The sequence below is a fragment of the Bos grunniens genome, chromosome 14 (assembly GCF_055505025.1).
Source record: "Bos grunniens cultivar Pamir isolate PY7600 chromosome 14, Bosgru_T2T1.0, whole genome shotgun sequence".
Classification (NCBI taxonomy): Eukaryota; Metazoa; Chordata; class Mammalia; order Artiodactyla; family Bovidae; genus Bos; species Bos grunniens.
The window spans coordinates 33,624,022-33,643,317 of NC_141178.1; the positions used below are offsets into that span (position 1 = coordinate 33,624,022).

Genomic DNA, 19,296 nt, shown 5'->3' on the forward strand with positions numbered 1-19,296 from the left:
GGGGGTAAAAAATGAAAACATGAGGGGAAGGGAAAGTTCTTCTAATGGACAGAAGTAAGACCAACTATAGCAATGTTTTGCAAAATGGGATGCATGCAGTGCTGCAACTGAAGAAGTTCCTTAGCTATACAGATTCCAGAGCCTCTGTGCTCTATGCTCAGTCATATCCAACTCTTTGTGACCCCACTGACTACAGTCCACCAGGATTCTCTCTCCATGGCAGTTTCCAGGCAAGAATACTGGAGTGGGTTGCCCTTTCCTCCTCCAGGGGATCATACCCATCCAGGGATTGAATCCAGGTCTCCAGCATCTCACAGATGCCTAAGTGAAGATCTCTGGGCATAACCTGAGAATCTGAATTTTTAGCAGTCTTCAGGGGACACCCATGCAGAGCTAGTCACAAACTACATTAGTAGATATATCCTGCTTCTAAACAATGGAATGAACAGACTCAAGCCAGCCTCTTATTCTAATAAAGCACAGATAATGCCTTTACTCTCTCTGTTATTTGGAATCATAAGATTCTGAGTGTGACTACTATTAATGAAAAGAGAGCAAAGCTTGACAGTTAAGCAGTAACTGCTAAAGCACTCCATCTTTCAGGCCATTGAACACCACTAGGTGAAGCAGAAAAGGAAATTGCTGCATAATACTCCAGAGAACTGAAAGAATTCTTTCTCTGTATAATATTCATCAAATAAATGATAGGAAATATAGTAAAAAAACAACATTATTTTCAAAAGTTGCTACATGAACTTTTCAATCACCTATGCTAACATCATTCTTAAGCCCAGTATTCTTTAGTGCTTAAACATTCAGAAAAATCACCTGGGAATCTCATTATAATTCAGGTTTTGATTTCGGGAGCCTGGGGTGGAACCCAATAGTCTCTGTTTCTTACAAAATCCCAGATGATGCTGACGCTTTTGGTTCCCAGACCTTACACCTTACATAGCAGGAGTCATGAAACCATGGTCAGAAATAAGTCAAGATGAGTCTTAGTTAGACTGGAATGAACTCACAGTATACATACTCAGTATCTGATAGAAGAACATTCCCAAATGAATTCTTTATGATGAGCAACATCATTTTCCCTCTTAAAGCACATACTCCCACCTCTGAGAGTCAACCCTAACAGCTTTATAAGCTCAAACTATAAACACGACATTGTCAAGCATAATCCCCAAACAGTAATTCATCTTCTTTATTTCACTGTTTGGGGCTCATCTTTCAGTATTCTTTAGTGCTAGGCCATTTATATATATTATCTGACAACAATCACACAAAGTATCTATTTCCATCCCTACTTCATAAAATAAGAATGTGAAGTACAGACAAGCCAATTCATAAAAGAATACGGAGGGCATGATACAGCGTTTTAGCTCATGTCCACAGTTACTCATATGTACATGGTAGACAGTAGAGGCAATATTACTAACTTATTCAGGAACTAGTTCCTGAAAGATTTGGGCATATTCTCTGACTTGTGTCACTCTCTCAATGATAACTGAAAAGACCTTCAACATACTGCTGTGTCCTCCCAAAAATAAAAAGATTTTTTTAATCCCTAGTATAAAAAACATAATTGAAGAGTAAAAGTTTAGTCATTGACAAACTACATTAGTTTGGACTCCGCTCTAACCTCCTTACATGCATTTCATTTTATCAGCGTTAATATAAAAACCTCTAAAAGATTCAGAGAATTTTCCCTTCATTTCTCAAGATCCACCTTAACTACCTTCTCATCCATAAAACTTCCCAAATGACTCAACCCAAGAGAAAACCTACCATCTTCTGAGCTATAATGAAACTTTGTCATCCTCTGAAGATTTTTTTCACATTGCTTTTTATTAAAATGGCCTTTGATTTAAGTGATGGCATAAAAAGATTTATTTCATCACTTAAAAAGCTCCCATTTAAAAAATAACCATGTGGGTCTTACTTTACAGTTACATGTAATTGCCTGAAAATCAAGATCAAAGCCCACACATCCTTCCACCCCACCCAGAACATCCAGAGCGTCAATAAATATCTTATTTAATAACCAAAGGAATGAACCACCACAGCCCAGGGAACACTAGACTTAATACATAGAGTCATAACACAGCAGAGAAATATTAAGAAGTACAGAGACATTTTGCAGATGGCGTATTTTGAGTGGCCCACTGAATAAAGTCTTTATTATTTTAAAACTTCTAGAACTTCTATCTCTAGCTACATTAAGCAAAACTAATTTAAAAGACACTGCAAATATATTTGCATTCATTTAAATTCTATACTCTGCTGCCATCTGGATAGCAAACATTCTCTTCATGCTACCTGAAGAAAAAAGATATCATTCTGTAGATAGCCCTGCCATGGCTGTCAGATAAAACACAGGATGCCCAGTTAAATGTGAATTTCAGAAAATATGCAAATATTTTAGAGTAAGTATGTCCCATGCAATGTTTCTGATATACTTTCATAAAATCTCAATTTGTCCAATGTAAAGACAATGAAGACAATCAACTTTGATAAAAGAGATAATCATCTTTTGCCTCCAGAGAAAACTGGATCAAGCTGCATAAAAAAATCAAATCGTACTTGATTCAAGTGACTTAAATTTCTTTGAGAAAAAAAGATTTTTCCTTATCCTACTTGACAGAGTTTTCATGTGTTATAAAAAGCATTTATTTCAGATCCATTAATATTTCAGTGCCTTTTATTCTAGTAGAAGTGTTTCATTCATTAGTAGAGATTAAAAATTATTTTCATAATTCATAAAGAACTGAGGTTTTCTAAATCCTAGAAAAATCAGCTAAGAAGCTACTCTTTTGCTCTACTCTGATAATATCTGTATGTTTCCATTTTCATAATGAACAGCTCACAGTATTTGTGAAGTCAGCTCTAAGCAGCACTTTGTTTTTCTCCTTTCTCCTTTATTTTTGCCATCACTTAAAAGGTTCTCCTTTACCCAGTAACCTGTATTTCACTTTCAGTAGTTTTAAGCACAGTTTTTCTGCCTCAGTGACTAAATGAACATCAAAGTAAATGAATAAAGTATAAATATTAATCCATTAAGACTTCAAGGTATTTTTTGGTAATTAAGTAAACAAATACTGACAAATAAATTGTCACAAAAACGGAGTAAATGAAGTGATTTAATTGAAACATAGTTCAGTAGATGTGACAACTAATAAAATTAGTCATATTTTGTGTCATAAGTCTACAGGTGTGGCACTTGAGATAACCAGCACTGCTGAACATTGCAATGAAAAGCATGTGAAGAGAGTATTTGAGGGACAAAAAGAAAAGGAATTACAGATGTGTAGGTGGATAACCAATCAACTTTTAAATGTTGAAAATTGAATATTCAGCCTTAGTCAAGTGCAAAGGGCAGTACATAATATATAATCTAATGAAAACTGAAATTCTGACTGAGTAAGATTCCATTCAACCTGCTCATCCTGTATTTCTTCAATGAAATGATCTGATGAGTATTTACTCATTTGGAGTAATTGGACCCTTTTTTTAGAAGAGTGTGGGGTGATTTCACCTTCACATGGTAGGAGAAAACACAACTAATGTCATATCTGAAAAAAATCTCAATTTATGATTCACTTTCAAAAATGAGATGTCCCTATCAAATGTTAGAAATAGGAAGATAAATCTTTCCATGAAATAGACAGTAAACAAGATATGGGAAATCAATTATATAATATATATAATTTATACAATATGAAATGGAAATCATGATTAACACTTATCTTATTCCAAGACTCAATAATTGTTCTTGTATAAAGTCTGCAGGACTATCAAATTTGAAATTTCTAATAAATTATGTGTCCAAATAAAGGTAATACAGTTGTGGGTTATTTTCTTAATGAACTATATCATCCTGGGTAACTTTTTGTGCCACAATGGGAATTTCCAACTTGAATTATATTTCAAAGTCTTGCAGGCAACTGATTTATTACGTACTGTTCAAAAGAACATGACACATAAAAGACACAAATGTAGATGTTACTATTATGGTACTCACCCTTTTGGAAACTGTACTAATGCACTCTGTACTTAGCTTTTTCAGATGTGTTGATAATTATGTGCTTATCATAAAATCTATTCTTCAGAACTAGCAGGGCACAGAGTTCATGCTCCTTCTCAGTGCTCTTTTAAGAGAGAAATTGTAGAGTAGCTACATTAATTTAATCAGCTACAGTATCTAATGCTATTTCCTTCAACCTGAGGTATATATATTTTATGTGTAAAATATTCACTGTTTAACAAATTTTAACTCTGAACAGACAGATATTTGTCATCACATATACTACCAAAAAATATGTACATTTTCCACATTCTAGTTAAGTGGATAGATAATGACAATATCATTGATTTTCAAGTAGTTCCTTAATGATAAGGGAAGTTAACTATTCATTCACTTGTTTGTTGTATATGTATATGATGAGAACTGATGCCTCAGTTTTATTTTAAAATTTTATTGTATAATGTTAGTCACACATGTGTACACACACATTATATACACATTTATAAAGAGGTTTGGCAAAAAGTGAAAACTGGAACATAATTATAGAATCGTAAAATATGATTCATATATATATATTCTTCATATATAGAAAGATTCAGACTGACAGAGTCTAAGTACACATATATATACAAAAAGAGGAAAAATATTATTTATGGAGGAAAAATAATATTTATGGTGCAGTTCAATGTATTATATAAATGTGATGCACATATACAGTGCAAACATATGTGAATATATGTGAATATATGTATATAGTTTTGTTTTGCTGGTTTTTGAACTCTGTAATGGTGTGAAGCTACAAATAGCTGCCTTTGATTTGTTTTTATTCAGTCAAAATTATAAAGACACCCATGTTGTACTCAGTTGTCATTTATTCAAATTCACTGTTGCATAATATTCCATGTATGAAAAATCTGCAATTCATGTAACTAATCTCTTATGAATTATGTGGTCTTTTCTTGTTTGTTTCAGTTTATTTTTGTTTTGGTTGTACTGCTCTTTAAAAAATTACTACTCTGAACATTTTTTCACTTGTTTACTAATGGTCCCAAACAAGAAGTTTCCTTCTGAGGGTTGAAATGATGTGATCTTTGGGAATATGAGCGTCTGATATTTCCAGAATCTGATAAATTCACTTTATAAAATCATCAATTCAGTCACTCAGTCATGTCTGACTCATTGTGACCCCATGGACTGCATGCAGCACGCTGGGCTTCCCTGTCCATCACCAACTCCCAGAGTTTGCTCAAACTCATGTCCATTGAGTCAGTGACGTGATGCAATCACCTCATCCTCTATCATCCCCTTCTCCTCCTGTCTTCAATATTTCCCAGCATCAGGGTCTTTTCCAATGAGTCAGTTCTTCACATCAGGTGGCCAAAGTATTGGAGCTTCAGCATCAGTCCTTCCAATGAATATTCAGGACTGATTTCCTTTAAGATGGACTGGTTGGATCTCCTTGCAGTCCAAAGGACTCTCAAGAGTCTTCTCCTACACCACAGTTGAAAAGCATCAATTCTTCGGCACTCAGCTTTCTTTATAGTCCAATTCTCACATTCATACATGACTACTGGAAAAATCATAGCTTTGACTAGACAGACCTTTGTTGGCAAAGTAATGTCTCTGCTTTTTAATATGCTGTCTATGTTGGTCATAGCTTTTCTTCCAAGGAGCAAGCATCTTTTAATTTCATGGCTGCAGCCACCAATCCAGTGATTTTGAGCCTAAGAAAATTAAGTCTCTCACGGTTTCCATTGTTTCCCCATATTCATTCTTCCCCATCTTTCCCATTGTTTCCCCACTTGATTGCCATGAAGTGATGGGACCAGATGCCATGATCTTAGTTTCATGATTGTTGAGTTTCAAGCCAGCTTTTTCACTCTCCTCTTTCATTTTCATCAAGAGGCTCTTCAGTTCCTCTTCGCTTTCTATCATAAGGGTGGTGTCACCTGCATATCTGAGGTTATTGATATTTCTCCCGGCAACCCTGATTCCAGCCTGTGCTTCATAAGTACTGGCAAATATTCTCTACTTTATCCATTTTTTTACCTGTTATATATTTTTTGTCTTAACATCTGTGTTTTCTGGAATAAATAAAATGACCTCATTTTTTTACTTTGGTTAATACCTGCCTTGTGTGATGTCATCTATCCTTATCTTCCTACTATGAAGGTCTAATTTAATTACACTGAATAGAAGGGTATGCTCTATATTATTTTTTTGAAATCTGATTTCTTTTTGGTTTAGTATGTGACAAGTTTTATAAGCATTTTATATCTTCTTGAAAAGCATAGGCATTCTCTAATTGCTGGGTGCAGAAATCACACATTTTAAGTAAATCAAGTTAAAAAAAAAAAGGGAGTTCCCTGGTAGCCTAGTGGTTAGGATTCTGGGCTTTCACCACCATGGCCCAGGTTCAACCCTGGTCAGGGAACTGAGATCCCAGAAGCCTCAGAGTGTGGCTAAAATAAATAAATACATAAAGTTTCTTAATTTGTTGCTCAAATATTTTACATTTTGAAAAATTTTTTTTTCTGTTCACCTTTAATAAGGGAGGTTTCCTAAAATGTGCTACTGTGATTGTGGTTTGTCATATTTTCTCTGTAGTTCTTCATTACTTTTTGCTTTACATATATATTTTATATTCATGTTTTATATATCAGTAATTAATATATCTTTCTGATGAACTGAACCTCTTCTCATTGGTAATGACCTGTCCCACATATACTTTTTAAGAGTCTAAACTGTATGAGATTAATAAAGCTACCTCAAGTTTTATTTGGTTTGTATTTGCTCCTATAACTTGGTATATTTTATTCTTTCAAACTCTCAGCCTTACGCTTTAAGTGTGTAACCTATACAGAACTTTAGTTAAATATTCTTTTTTAATATGTCTGATAATATTTTTAAGTGGAAAGTTTAATCCCACAGGTTCAAGATTTTTGATATATGGACTTTTTTTTTTACCATCTTTTTAAAAAATTCTATTTGTCCACTTTTCCCCATGTATCCTCTTTTGCCATTAAATAAAGGTCGAATTTGATGCGTGTTCTCTATTTTGTTGTCCATTTTCCTCCTCCAGAGCTTTGGAAGTCATATACTCATCTCCTACTCTTTCCTTGGTTGCTGTTATTTAGTTGTTAAGTCCTGTCCAACTATTTTATGACACGATGAACTACAGCCCACCAGGCTCCTCTGTCCATGGAATTCTCCAGGCAAGAATACTAGGGCAGGTTGCCATTTCCTTCTCCAGAGGATCTTCCCTACCCAAGGATCAAACCCACACAGCCTGCATTGGGAAGCAGATTCTTGACCTCTGAGCCACCAGGAAAGCCCACTCTTTCACTAGTTATCCCTAAAACTATTAAAATATGCATAACAAAGTTCTGACTAACTCCAGACAATTCAAGCACCTTAGAACACCCTACTTCTGATCAATCTCCCTGCAAATTAACATAATAGTGTTGCCCAATATCTCAGTCCATCCCTTTATAACTGCATAAATTAGGCATGCTATGGTTGTTAAATATAATTATTCACAGTTCCCTGGTCTTTGCTTACGTGAAAATGTCTTTTCTCTTAGTTTTAGAAGATAGTTTTGACAAGTAGACAACACTAGGTAGACTTTTTTTTCCCCCTTCAAAACTGTGAACAATATTCTTCTCTCTTCTGGCTTCCACTATTGCTGATAAAAATCTGCTATTAACCAAAAACTGTTTTCTGAATAGTTGAGCTGTTGTTTCTCTTTAACTGCTCTAAGGAATCTCTCTGCCTTGGCATTGTAATTTTTACTACAACAGTCTATGACTGAATTTATTTGCATACAGATAGTCCTCCACTTACGATGACTTGACTTACAATCTTTCAACCTTTTAGGATGGTGCAAAAGCCATAAGCATTCAGTACAAACTGTACTTTGCATTTTTAATTTGGATCTTTTCCTGGGGTGATGATACACAGGATATGTGATACAGTGGTGCTGGGCTCAGCGGGGTGCCCCAGCTCCCAGTCATCCATGTGATCATGAGAAGAAACAACCAATAAAGTTACAACCATTCTGTACCCAACCATTCTGTTTTTCACTTTCTATACAATAGTCAATGAATTACATAAAATATTCATCATTTCATTATAAAACAGGCTTTATAGCGGGCTTCCCAGGTGGTTCAGTGGTAAAGAATCCACCTGCCAATGTAGGCAACACAGGTTCAAACCCTGGGTTGGGAAGATCCCCAGGAGAAGGAAATGGCAACCCGCTCCAGTATTCTTCCATGGGAAATCCCATGGGCAGAGGAGCCTGGCGGGCTAGAGTCCATGGGTTTCCAAAGAGTCAGACACAATTTAGTGACTCAACAACAACAAAACCCATCAAAAGTCAAGAAAGATCTACATATCTATTTAGTATATGGTATCCTACTTTATATCTGTATTTATGTTTTTCATCAGTATTAAAAACTCTTCTGCCATTATCTCCACAAATACTGATTGCCTATCTTCCATTCGATATTATTTTCTTCTGGGACTCTAATTAGATTCATGTTAGAACATCTTTATTTTCATATCTTAATAACCACCATTGATATTGTCCATCCCTTTCCCCTCCTGTAAAGTATTCTGGCTAATACCTCCAGATTGAACTTTCGATTAACTCATTTGCTCTCATTCATTTGCCGATCTGTTACTTCTCCTATCCATATGATTTAAACTTCAGTAATTATATTGTTCATTCAAAAATGCTTTTGTTTCTTTTTTTAATATTCCTGGCTATTTATAGTTTCATGTAGCTTGATCAATTTATAAGTGTAACTTTCATTTATTTAAACATTCATTAATTATTATTTTCTCAATGAAAACTGTTGATCGGAAGTTTCTGGGTATATAAAGCTATTATTTGCATTTTCTACAGATTTCACATGTAGCAATTTATAGCCTTGCCGTATAGTGAACTGTTATAATGGGGAGCTCATATGAGTTTATCTTGGGCCATCCAAAACATGGAGGTGGAAACTGGAGTATCTTGCTAGAAACAAATTTTTGTTTACCTCTGACAGGACTCAAGAAGAAGGTAGTAATATGGAATCACGTTAGTCACCTTCATGATGCCAGCTCACAGTGAAACCCTTGAATTCAACACCCTCTCTCTGCCAGTGATTACAGGCTTAGTCTCAATGTGACTGCAACGTCAATGTCAGTATTTTCCCTCTGTGCAAACTTGCATTGCCCATTTGCTCTCCCCAGACTGGGTTTAGCTCCCTTTTGGTGAAGGGGAGAAAAGAAAAATTTCAGAAACTTCTCCTAATTCATGGAAGTCTAACATGTCACTAAGAAGTATGTTTTATCTGGTATAGTTGTTTTGTAAGGATATATTCCTCCTATAACACCAAAAGCATTAAATTATAACACTGAAAATTGTGAAGAAGAAAATAAGTCAATTGGAGAATGGGCAGGCTGGTAATGAAATAATATATAATAAAAGAAATGGAGTATGAGAAACAAATTCAAAGAGCGGAACATAACAACTCTGTCATGATGTAAAGTATGGGAGATCATAAGTAAATATAAAACATAAAGAAAGGGGAATTGGTCAAATTTCACTTACTAACTGGATAATGTTGGAAGTTCAACTCAGGTTAAACCTGGTTCTTTGGGAAAAGGCCCATGGGATGAAATCCTCACTGGGGTTTTTCTCTGATAGCTTTAAATCAACTCTCTTGCTTCTCAGCTATAATTATTTCAGAGTTACATCATTTTACACATTGTATAGCTTCCCATTTACGCTATCTTTTTACTACATCGTAAGTCTTGTATATAAAATACTCAAAAGTCTAGAATATTCCACAGTAATAACAGAATTATGGTAAAAGTTTCCCAACATGAATAATATGAATAAATAAAAATTTAACTAGAAACTGTCATGATGTGGTAAACTTGTCTCCTCTTATAGTATCTTCAAAATTGGCATTTGGGGAAAGTGCTTTGATAGCAGATAACATTTTCAACATTCATGTGACTCCTTCCTTTTATATCCCTGGAGCCTCCAATGTTCAACTTTCAGTAGAGGTTCTTTATACTTCTTTTTGTTTGTTTTTTCTCTCTTTATACTTCTTACTGAGCTGTGACTCCTGAAACTATAAGTCTCCAAGTTTAGAATATTTCTATAAGAACTCTGATTAGAGATAAACTACTCAGCACCCTAAAGGACCTAGGACCACACAAACTACATTAGGTTTTAAAAATAAGTGCAAGAGTATTATAATGTTTTAGAGATAAGGGGTGCTAATTTTGTTTTAATCTAATAAAATGCTGAGAGGTTGATTTACATTCAAAATATAGTATCATTTTGTGAGTCCTCAGAAGGGTTCCAAGACCATTCAATAATCAAAGATTAAACTAAAACTCACTACGGAGATTTTTACTTATTCATAACTACTGTGAAGGCAAAATCTCACTGGGATTTCATCTATTTAAATACTCAGTGAGTTCCCATCACTCCGGTGGGCACTATGCTAAATTGTGCAGACACAACAGTGAACAAAACACAGACTAGTCTCTGGAGCTCACTTTCATTACTGAATATTAACTAAACTCAGGTTACTCAATAATATTTTTATTCATATTTTATTTCTTAGGAGATTTTCATCTGTTTAACCAAAACATGGAATCTCTATTTCTCCAGCCAAGTTTTCAAGCAGTGGCCTCACCTTCCTCAAAAAAAGTCACTCATTCAAGGGATCAGGTATCTACATATATCTGTGTGTGTGTTTGTGTGTATATTAGCCAATATCTTCATGATTTTAAAAAGCCTCCTTCTTCAAAAAAAAAAAAAGAATGAGTTATCTAATTTTTGTATCGCTTAAGAAATGTATATGCACAGTATGTATACTAACAGGGCTGGGAAGAAAGCTAACGTCTGCCTGCTCCAGAAATAAATTAGCATGCAGCTAACATCAAAAGAGCCAAAAACACTCACTGCAAGTGTGAACACATATTTGATTGCAGGACTGTCTTTCCCAGGGCTGACCTTATAAATTAAACAGTGTAAATCTCAAGGAAGTGTTTTCTGAGCATTTAGATTCACTGTGAACATTAGGATGCCCTTCAAATTAACTTCTAACATTATTAGCCTATTGTTGGACATAAACTGCTTCATTACTGGTGACTGAGAAAACATACATACACCGGTACGAACACAGAACTTATAAAAGAATGGGAGGAACTATTCAAAATCTCAGGATGTGAACATATAAATAACTAGATTTTTAAACTAGGATATTGAATCTGCATATGGAAAAGCTCTTGAAAATAGTAAATAAAGCTCTTTACTTTGATGCTTAGAAGCACCATAACAAGAAAATACCCAATACTTGGGAAGTAATATCTGAATGCACTATACTACAAAGATTTTGTGGAACTAATTCCTACTTATAACCCAGTCTCAGTTTAAATGCCCCTTCCTAGCGGAGACATTTCCTCCTTTACCATATTGGGCTATATTGTCACTAAGCCAATGCAGTGGTCTCCACTTCCATCTTTTCTGAAACTCTTCACTCTTACAATGAGCTGCTGAGATCTTCCCTACTAAACCATAAGTTCCATAAGGGCACCATCTATGTTTATCTTCTTTTCCTTTTTACAATCAATGCCTTGGCAATATGCATATTTTTGGAGTAAGTTAGTTAAGGAATGAATACATAAATTAAATAAAGACATGAATTCTAAGTCATCTCTAGAAAGCATGAAAGGTTAATTGGAAAAGTTAATGTCTACAATGAGAACAGGATCAAAGGAGAAGGGAAACATAATATACCCTACATCTATTTAAGAATCCGAAACACTTAGCAGCTTTACTCATTCAGAGTGTAGAGAAACTCAATTCTCACCTTCAGACTACCGTCTGTATGCAAAACAAGGATGTTGCTTAATTTTTTTTAAGCTAGAAGAATGTCTGATTTCATTTGAAAAGCAAAATAAGCAATATGTTCTCAAGTGAATTGTTTCCCAGCTGGAATAGAGAATAGAACGTATTATGGTGGCATCTTTCATTTGGAAGCTGCTCCATGAAAAATCATGGGATATGGGGTCACACTTAGCAAGGGCAAATAAACAAATTGTGGTAAAGCCATCAGCATTATCAGCATCATTGTGAATTTTAAAATATATTCAGTAGCTGGTATAAAACAGATATGAAACATAAGTCTAAACAGTCTGAAATAAGTGACCCAATTAAAATCTAGGGTTATCATGTCCAGCAATATGAAATCTGCAGTTCTATGATTTTATAGAACACAATCTTGTTCTATAACTTCCCCCGGTCACCACAATCACTCCCTACAATTCTTGGGTCAGCCCTCTGGATAATTTCTATCATTTTCTCCTGACTATGTTGTCCCCCCCACCCATGGCTTACCTGTAGTGTCGGGAAATCTCTTCTTCCACCTGGGTAATGAAATCACATTTGGTACATGAGTGTTCTTTGCTTTCCTTGACAGCCGGCTGCCCGTCTGGTCCTTGCAGGTGACTGCCTTCTTGCTTGACATCCGATGCCTGGGACTCGTGCGCGCTCTCATAATGAAAGAGGAGCACATCCACGTCGGGGGTGGAGAACGAGCACTGGTGGCACTGGTGTTTGACTCTCGAGCTCCCGGCCGCCCCAGGAGACAAGTGCAAAAGCAAGAGCGCACAGTGGGAACAATTGCTTTTTCTACAAGCGAATGGATAAGTGATTTCTCCAAGGTGCTTTTCTGGGCTGCAAAGGCCTCTGGGACAGAATGGACAGTGTTTAATGGTACACTTATGAATGTTGTGGAGCTGTTGATAATGACGAAGAAGCGGCCCCACCACAATGACGTCGGGGCCATGGCTCTTGGAATATCGAAAGTCACAGAACTGACAGTTGTAGCTCGTGACCATGTTATCCTCTGCTCCCTTGCTGGAGAAGTCCTTCTTCTTCACCCCACTAGAGCCCTTGTCTGCCTTGGTCATTGGCTCCCCTTCTGCGCTTTTGGTTAGATCATTCTGATTAATGACAGAGCCCCTGGAAAGCTTATCATTCAATTCTGGATTAAGGCCGCCTGACTGCACTCCGCCATGCTGCTTGCCGTAATGTTCTAGCAGCTTCAGTGAGCTCGAGGACTCACAGCTGAAGCTACAAAACTTACACCAGTAGTAACTGGTGGCCTCTGTACCATTCTGTCTCGAGTCAAGGGGCTTGATGGGCACTGAGTAACCAACGGGTGAGTCATCTCCCGCCTTAACTGTGATCTTGTCCTGCCATTTGCCCAGGTCTCCAGCATCACCAGACCGGACTGCTGGGATGGATTTGTTAGAGTTTTTCTCTGAAGGTTTTGCACCCTCAGAGGAGGGGAGAGAAGCTTTTATTTTGTTTGGGTGAGTCTGCAGAAAATGTTGTTCTAGTTCTGTTGATGAGTTGCCCATGTAAGTGAAATTGCAGAATTTACAGCGGAAATACTTGGTGTTTCCTTGGCAATCTGGTGTCTTCCGGCCAATGCCAATGAATGTTCCACCTGAAGTGACCTGGCAGAGAAGACACGCATGTTACTTTAAAGGTATCATTAATTCAGTGTTCTCTGTAGGCGGGTGGAGGCGACACTGCCAGGTACTCTACATCAAAAAATACAATAGTGCTTCTGCTTATTATGAAATCACTTGAATAATTAGAGCCAAAGAAATTCACTCTTCATTACTCAATAGCCACTCTCTGAGAGGCTCATTATGCTACACATTTTTGGCCAAAGTATCAGATGAAGGTAAGTAATAAAAGTACTATAACAAATTCAAAGGATTTAATAATATATACTTTTAAACAAAAGACTAAGAAGATGACTTTCAATTAAAGGTTTGAAGACTGCCTCCTTCAAATCCCGCAGAAGCATCCAAATCACAGGATTTCTTGTCACAAAGCTAAGGGTTGCTGTCAAAACCAGAGGCAATTGCTCAGAGATCACTCAATGCAGGCACCCCCCGAGGAAATCCTCTGTTCAGTTCCTACGGCAATGAGGCTGCAAAGATGAAGTCTATCTTTCGGGTAAAATAAAAGTGGTAAATGACCACACAAAACGGTTCATGGTTAAAGCCCAAGTACGCAGTTAGACTGAAAGTAAAATGAAATCGCTGGGCTTGAAATCTTGGTGAAGGAGGACTAAGGTAAGGAATTTAATAAAATGTTTCCCAATCTAGAACAAATAAAATGAAGAAAAGCTTCATGAGCCTTATTTGATGAAGGCTCTGTCTCATAGCAAAGACTCAGATGCTCTGATGAGCTGGTCATGGGGATAGTCAAGGACTAAAATAAAATAATTCCGCCATAAAAATCACAACAGCTTGGTTTCCTATCCAAAATTAAAAAATTGTATATGTGCTAGGGCAACCACAGCCTTCAAAGGGCATTTTATATAAAACTCTTCTCTGGGTACACCACATCAGGCAGCTCAACTGAGTGCCAGCACCCAGCAGTCAAAATTCATGGTTTGAAAGAGTTTTGACAGAACTGGTCCAAAGCGGGAGAAATTTCCTTTTTTAACAATCAGGGGAATTTTTAAAAATTTTCCAGCAACCAGATGTAACAGATTAAGCACGTGGCATAATTGTGTTCTTCCTTCTTTCACAGCTGCTCAAAAATGACATGTGTGATCACTGCTCATATCCAATTCACTCCATGAGAAAAAGTCTCAAGCATCTCAAAATCATTTAAAAGACTCTACTTAACATGCAAATAATATTCCTTTAGCGCACTGAGAGACATGGCTGTACACTACTGTACAGGACCAAGACAGAAGTCCATTCGCCACTTAAAGAGGGATGTGACCTGGATAGAAAGACTTAACCTCTCTGGTCAACAGCTTCCTCCCTGGGGGCAACCTTTAAACTTACTTCCAATATTACAGTTTGAGAAAATGTGCATGAACACACCAAGGGCTCAACATTTACTGTACATTAAGATAATAAATTACAAAGGACTCCCACAGTCCTTAATCGAAGATGACAATGTTTCACTTTAGACAATGTCTAAATTTACCATGGCAAACCCCCAGATTGCAGTCTGTTGACAGCACAGCATCATCTAATCAGAAGGGCAAGACTGGGGGCACCCTCCCAGGCAACAATCTGACAATTAATCACTGGTGTAAAAGATGTCGAGGTCAGACCACACAAGATATGTCTAATCACCACTCTAACTGGCATTTTAGAAATCAAAGCAAATAAAACTTGCAGTGAAATTTAATGCATAACACTGTAAAATTCCTCCATTTTCTAATTCACTAGAAATGAGAAGAACCTTGCTTTCAAAAACAAAATGAAACCTTTCAATGGCATGCCACCTACTCAGGTGCTTGGTTCAGGAACTTCAACTTGAATCAAAAGGCACAAATTCAGAATTATTCCCATCTTCTCTAATGTAGGCAAAGAAAGCCAGTGTACAAGCTCTAAAGACAGAAATATGCTTCTCTGAGCTACCATGTTTCTCAGAGTTACCGAGTTGCCCTAACAGAAAATGTTTTGAACTATCGCTTGTAGAATAAGGATTCCTGAGAAACCACGACACATCATCACTGTTTCTTTGATTTTGCAATCTTCAAGCCTCATGTTTCATGTCCACACTGCAAGGGCTGAGCGAAGAGCTCATACAGTGTTAAGAAGGCCCCAAAAGTGAAGATTTTGAAATGAATTAAAATGACTATGAAGCATCAAAATATCTCTTTCAGTAGTTGACATCAACTTTAAGAGTCAGAAAATCCATGCTAAGAAAGACTACTATCCGGTCACAGGACATCTCATACCAAAAACTGCCAGTTAAACTTTTTGGTCTGGAATTAATTAAACTACTGTGAAAACTGTATTAAATGTTTTGAGTTGGTAGTGTCTATGTGTCTAAACAGTGTGCAGCTATGCTCTGTCGTTTCAGTCGGGTCAGACTCTTTGTGACCCTATGGACTATAGCCCGCCAGGCTCCTCTGTCCAGGGGATTCTCCAGGCAAAAATACTGAAATGGGTTGCCATGCCCTACTCCAGGGGATCGTCCCAATCCAGGGATCAAACCTGTGTCCCCTGAATGGCAGGTGGATTCTATATGCACTGAGCTACTGAGCGAACTCCATTATTTAGGACGCTTTTAATGGTTATATGCTTTATGCTAAAAACTGCCTTCATATTATTCACTGTCCTTCAAACAAGCAATAACAGAAGGATCTCATTTAATGAAAAGAACAATACTGACATATATGGATTATCTATTTGCCTTCCTGGTAAACAGCATTTAATCACATTAGTATTACATATTATTAAAAGTTAATACACTATTGGAATTATATATCCTATACATTATAAAAGTCAACTTTAGTAAACATAATTACTCAGTGTTCTATTTCTTTTCTCTTTCAAAAAGAAGGTTTTAAGGCTACATTTGTGGCCATTTTTATACATTATAACAGATGTGGCAAAATATGACTGACGTATATCATTTAACTGTCATTCGGAAGTAAAATACAATTTCTAATTTTAGGACACCATACTTAAGACTATCGACCATGTCCATTTAATTTCATGACTCACAAATGTTGACTTAAAACAATTCTTTTCTAGATTAAACCCAAATACACAGCAAGAACAGTTAATGCAAAATCAATGTTTTGCAGCAAAAGTTTATTTAATCTTATTGCCAGGAAACAGCACCTACACTTTCAGAGAATTATTTGCAACTTTCCAAGCGGTTGAACCCAGCCATTGTGATAGAAAAAAACTTATTCACTAGCTATGACTATACTAAAAAGAGATCACAGCAGAATAAAGAGTATAAACTTCAATGTTTCTTATTTTGCTAACAGAACTCTAATAAAAATCCATTAATCCGGCAATGCCTTAGATACAGATACCCATATTTAAAAATTCCTTTTAACCTGCAAATTCTGTTTGGGCCAAAACTGACACCTAATCTCTGTAATAGAGATCAGGTTACAGAAGTAAACAAACTAGACCACACCTCTGTTTTTAAATTACGTATATTGAGGGCTTCCCTGGAGGCTCAGTGGAAAAGAATCTGCTGGCCAACTCAGGAGACACAGGTGTGATCCCTGATCTGGGAAGCTCCCACATACCTTGGTGCAACTAAGCCTGGGCACCACTGCTGAAGCCTGTATGCCCTAGAGACCCTGCCCAGAAACAGGAGACATCACTGCGATGAGAAGCGTGAGCACAACTAGAGTACTCCTGCTCACTGCAAACAGAGAAAAGCCAGTGCAGCAACAAAGGCTCAGCGTAGCCAAAACTAAATTAATTAATTATTTAAAAGCTCTTTTAAAAAAAATACTTATATTTTATGATAAAAATTTATGGAGAAAATATTGTATTCATTTGTGTTTATCTTTACTTGCATTTGTTTGCTCTCAAGGGAAGTCTCAAGTCAAATTCTGTGAAAAGACACATTATTTAACTTTCTGGAATCTCAGTTTCCTCATCTTTAAGAGTATAAAGAATACTGTACTCCTTGCCACTTTTTAGGATTATTATGAGGATCAAGTGATAGAATGCACTTGAAAGTTATTTGCAAAGTCTAGATCGGTCTAGAATTCTTTGAGCTGATGGGAATGTTCTGTAATTGTCTATCCTGTTGAACATGGCAGGCTCTAGCCACATGTGGTTATTAAGCACTTGAAACAAAGCTAGTGCAAATGAAGAACTGATTTTTTTTTTATGTTTTAATGACTTTTTCATAAATTTAATTAACTGAAATTTAAATAGCCACATGTAGCTGGTGAATACCATGTCAGACAGCACACTCTATAGTACTATTCACATGAATGAAACTATTATTTAATAAAATGAACTATCTCATGAATTTCTCTGGCCACTTGAAAAGACTAAACAGAGGGGGAAGTAGTAAAGTCAAACTCAAATACTTGTCACTGCTAGTATTCTTAACTGTAAACAGAAAAGCTCAATTCTGTTGTTACTAAGCTAATGCTTTCATTTACATTCCTTTTTGGACCGGACTGAATGAATGGTATCTCATTCATCTTTGGAAGTAAGCAGGAGCACGATACACTTTGGTTGAATGAATGAACTAGTTACTGGAGATATGAAATCTCCCACCTACTTGGGATATGGGGGCTATAGTAATTCACAGCCTTATTGTCATTAACACAACGTGACAAATGGGCTTCTTCAAACAATGAGACAAATTGCATCTTTCACCCCAAAACAAACAGATTACAGAGTCATTCACTTGTGAATCAGAGTTATACAGAAACACCCAAGATACCTGTTAGGGGATGAAAAGGAACAGATTTTATTATAAGCTGTTTTTTACTGATGGAGGACTATGACACCTTTTTATTCTATTTTAACCTCAGTTCTAAAAACTCTTCCTTCCATGTAGTTTGTTCTACATCTTTCATTTATAATTTATCTGCATATGGCTTTTCACAAAACTTTCACTACAGAAGTTAAAAATATAAAAGGTTGGCTCTTTTTCAAGGTCTTTAACCTCAATTTAGTTTTTTCCTTCTAATAATATGGAACAAAAACTAGTAAGAATCGTATCTAAAAGAATATGTGAAAAGGAAGGATCTTTTAAAGCCTCAAAACTCTTAAAATGACACTTTAGTAAATGTACTTATTTTCAATGGAACAAAAAGAGTTGTTTGAACTAAATACAAACTCTTCCTCAGATGTGGTTCATTTTCAAGTACTGTAATTGATAGCAACAGAAACAATTAGGAGGGTACTAATTTAAAAGGACTTGAGGTTACTGGTTGATCATCAAAAAAGTAAATTCTTGACAATAAAAAGTTAAGTTGTTAAAAAATCACTGTTCAAATACTAAACTCACAAATAATGTGAAGAAATGTGTCAGGGCCCATCGTGGCTGAAAATAACTAAATTCAGGATCAAAGTGCTAATCTGCATTGGGGGTGTTTCTGTACTGCACAGTGCTTCAAAAAAACACTGCAGAATTTAGAGTGCTTCAATGACGTATCTTTGATGGAAATTAAATATTTAAAATTTCAAAAACAAACATAATTAAATGGCAATCAGCTCAGTCTTGTGTTATCATATATCACATATATATATATGTAGCCAGAATAAATCCCATAAACAACCTTGTCATTTGGATTTAAAAAAGCCAACTATTTGGGCAGGGGAGGTGGGGGGGGAGTGGATCCATAACTTAAATTGGTAGAAGGGGCAAATATAAGGGTAAAATACTGCCCATTCTTAATTACCTACATTTTTATAATAAACTTTTTGGATTACAG

At 36.2% G+C, this 19,296-nt stretch overlaps 1 protein-coding gene across 14 annotated transcripts in view; it reads right to left on the reverse strand.

Annotated features, from left to right (window-relative positions):
• TRPS1 (transcriptional repressor GATA binding 1) overlaps positions 1 to 19,296 on the reverse strand; it is a 279,514-nt gene that overhangs the window by 194,527 nt on the left and 65,691 nt on the right. For all 14 annotated transcript variants that reach the window (XM_086336327.1, XM_086336318.1, XM_086336323.1 and 11 more), the window contains one exon: positions 12,432 to 13,558. In XM_086336327.1, the coding sequence (XP_086192453.1) occupies positions 12,432 to 13,558 (1,127 nt within the window). The remainder of the gene's footprint in view (positions 1 to 12,431; positions 13,559 to 19,296) is intronic.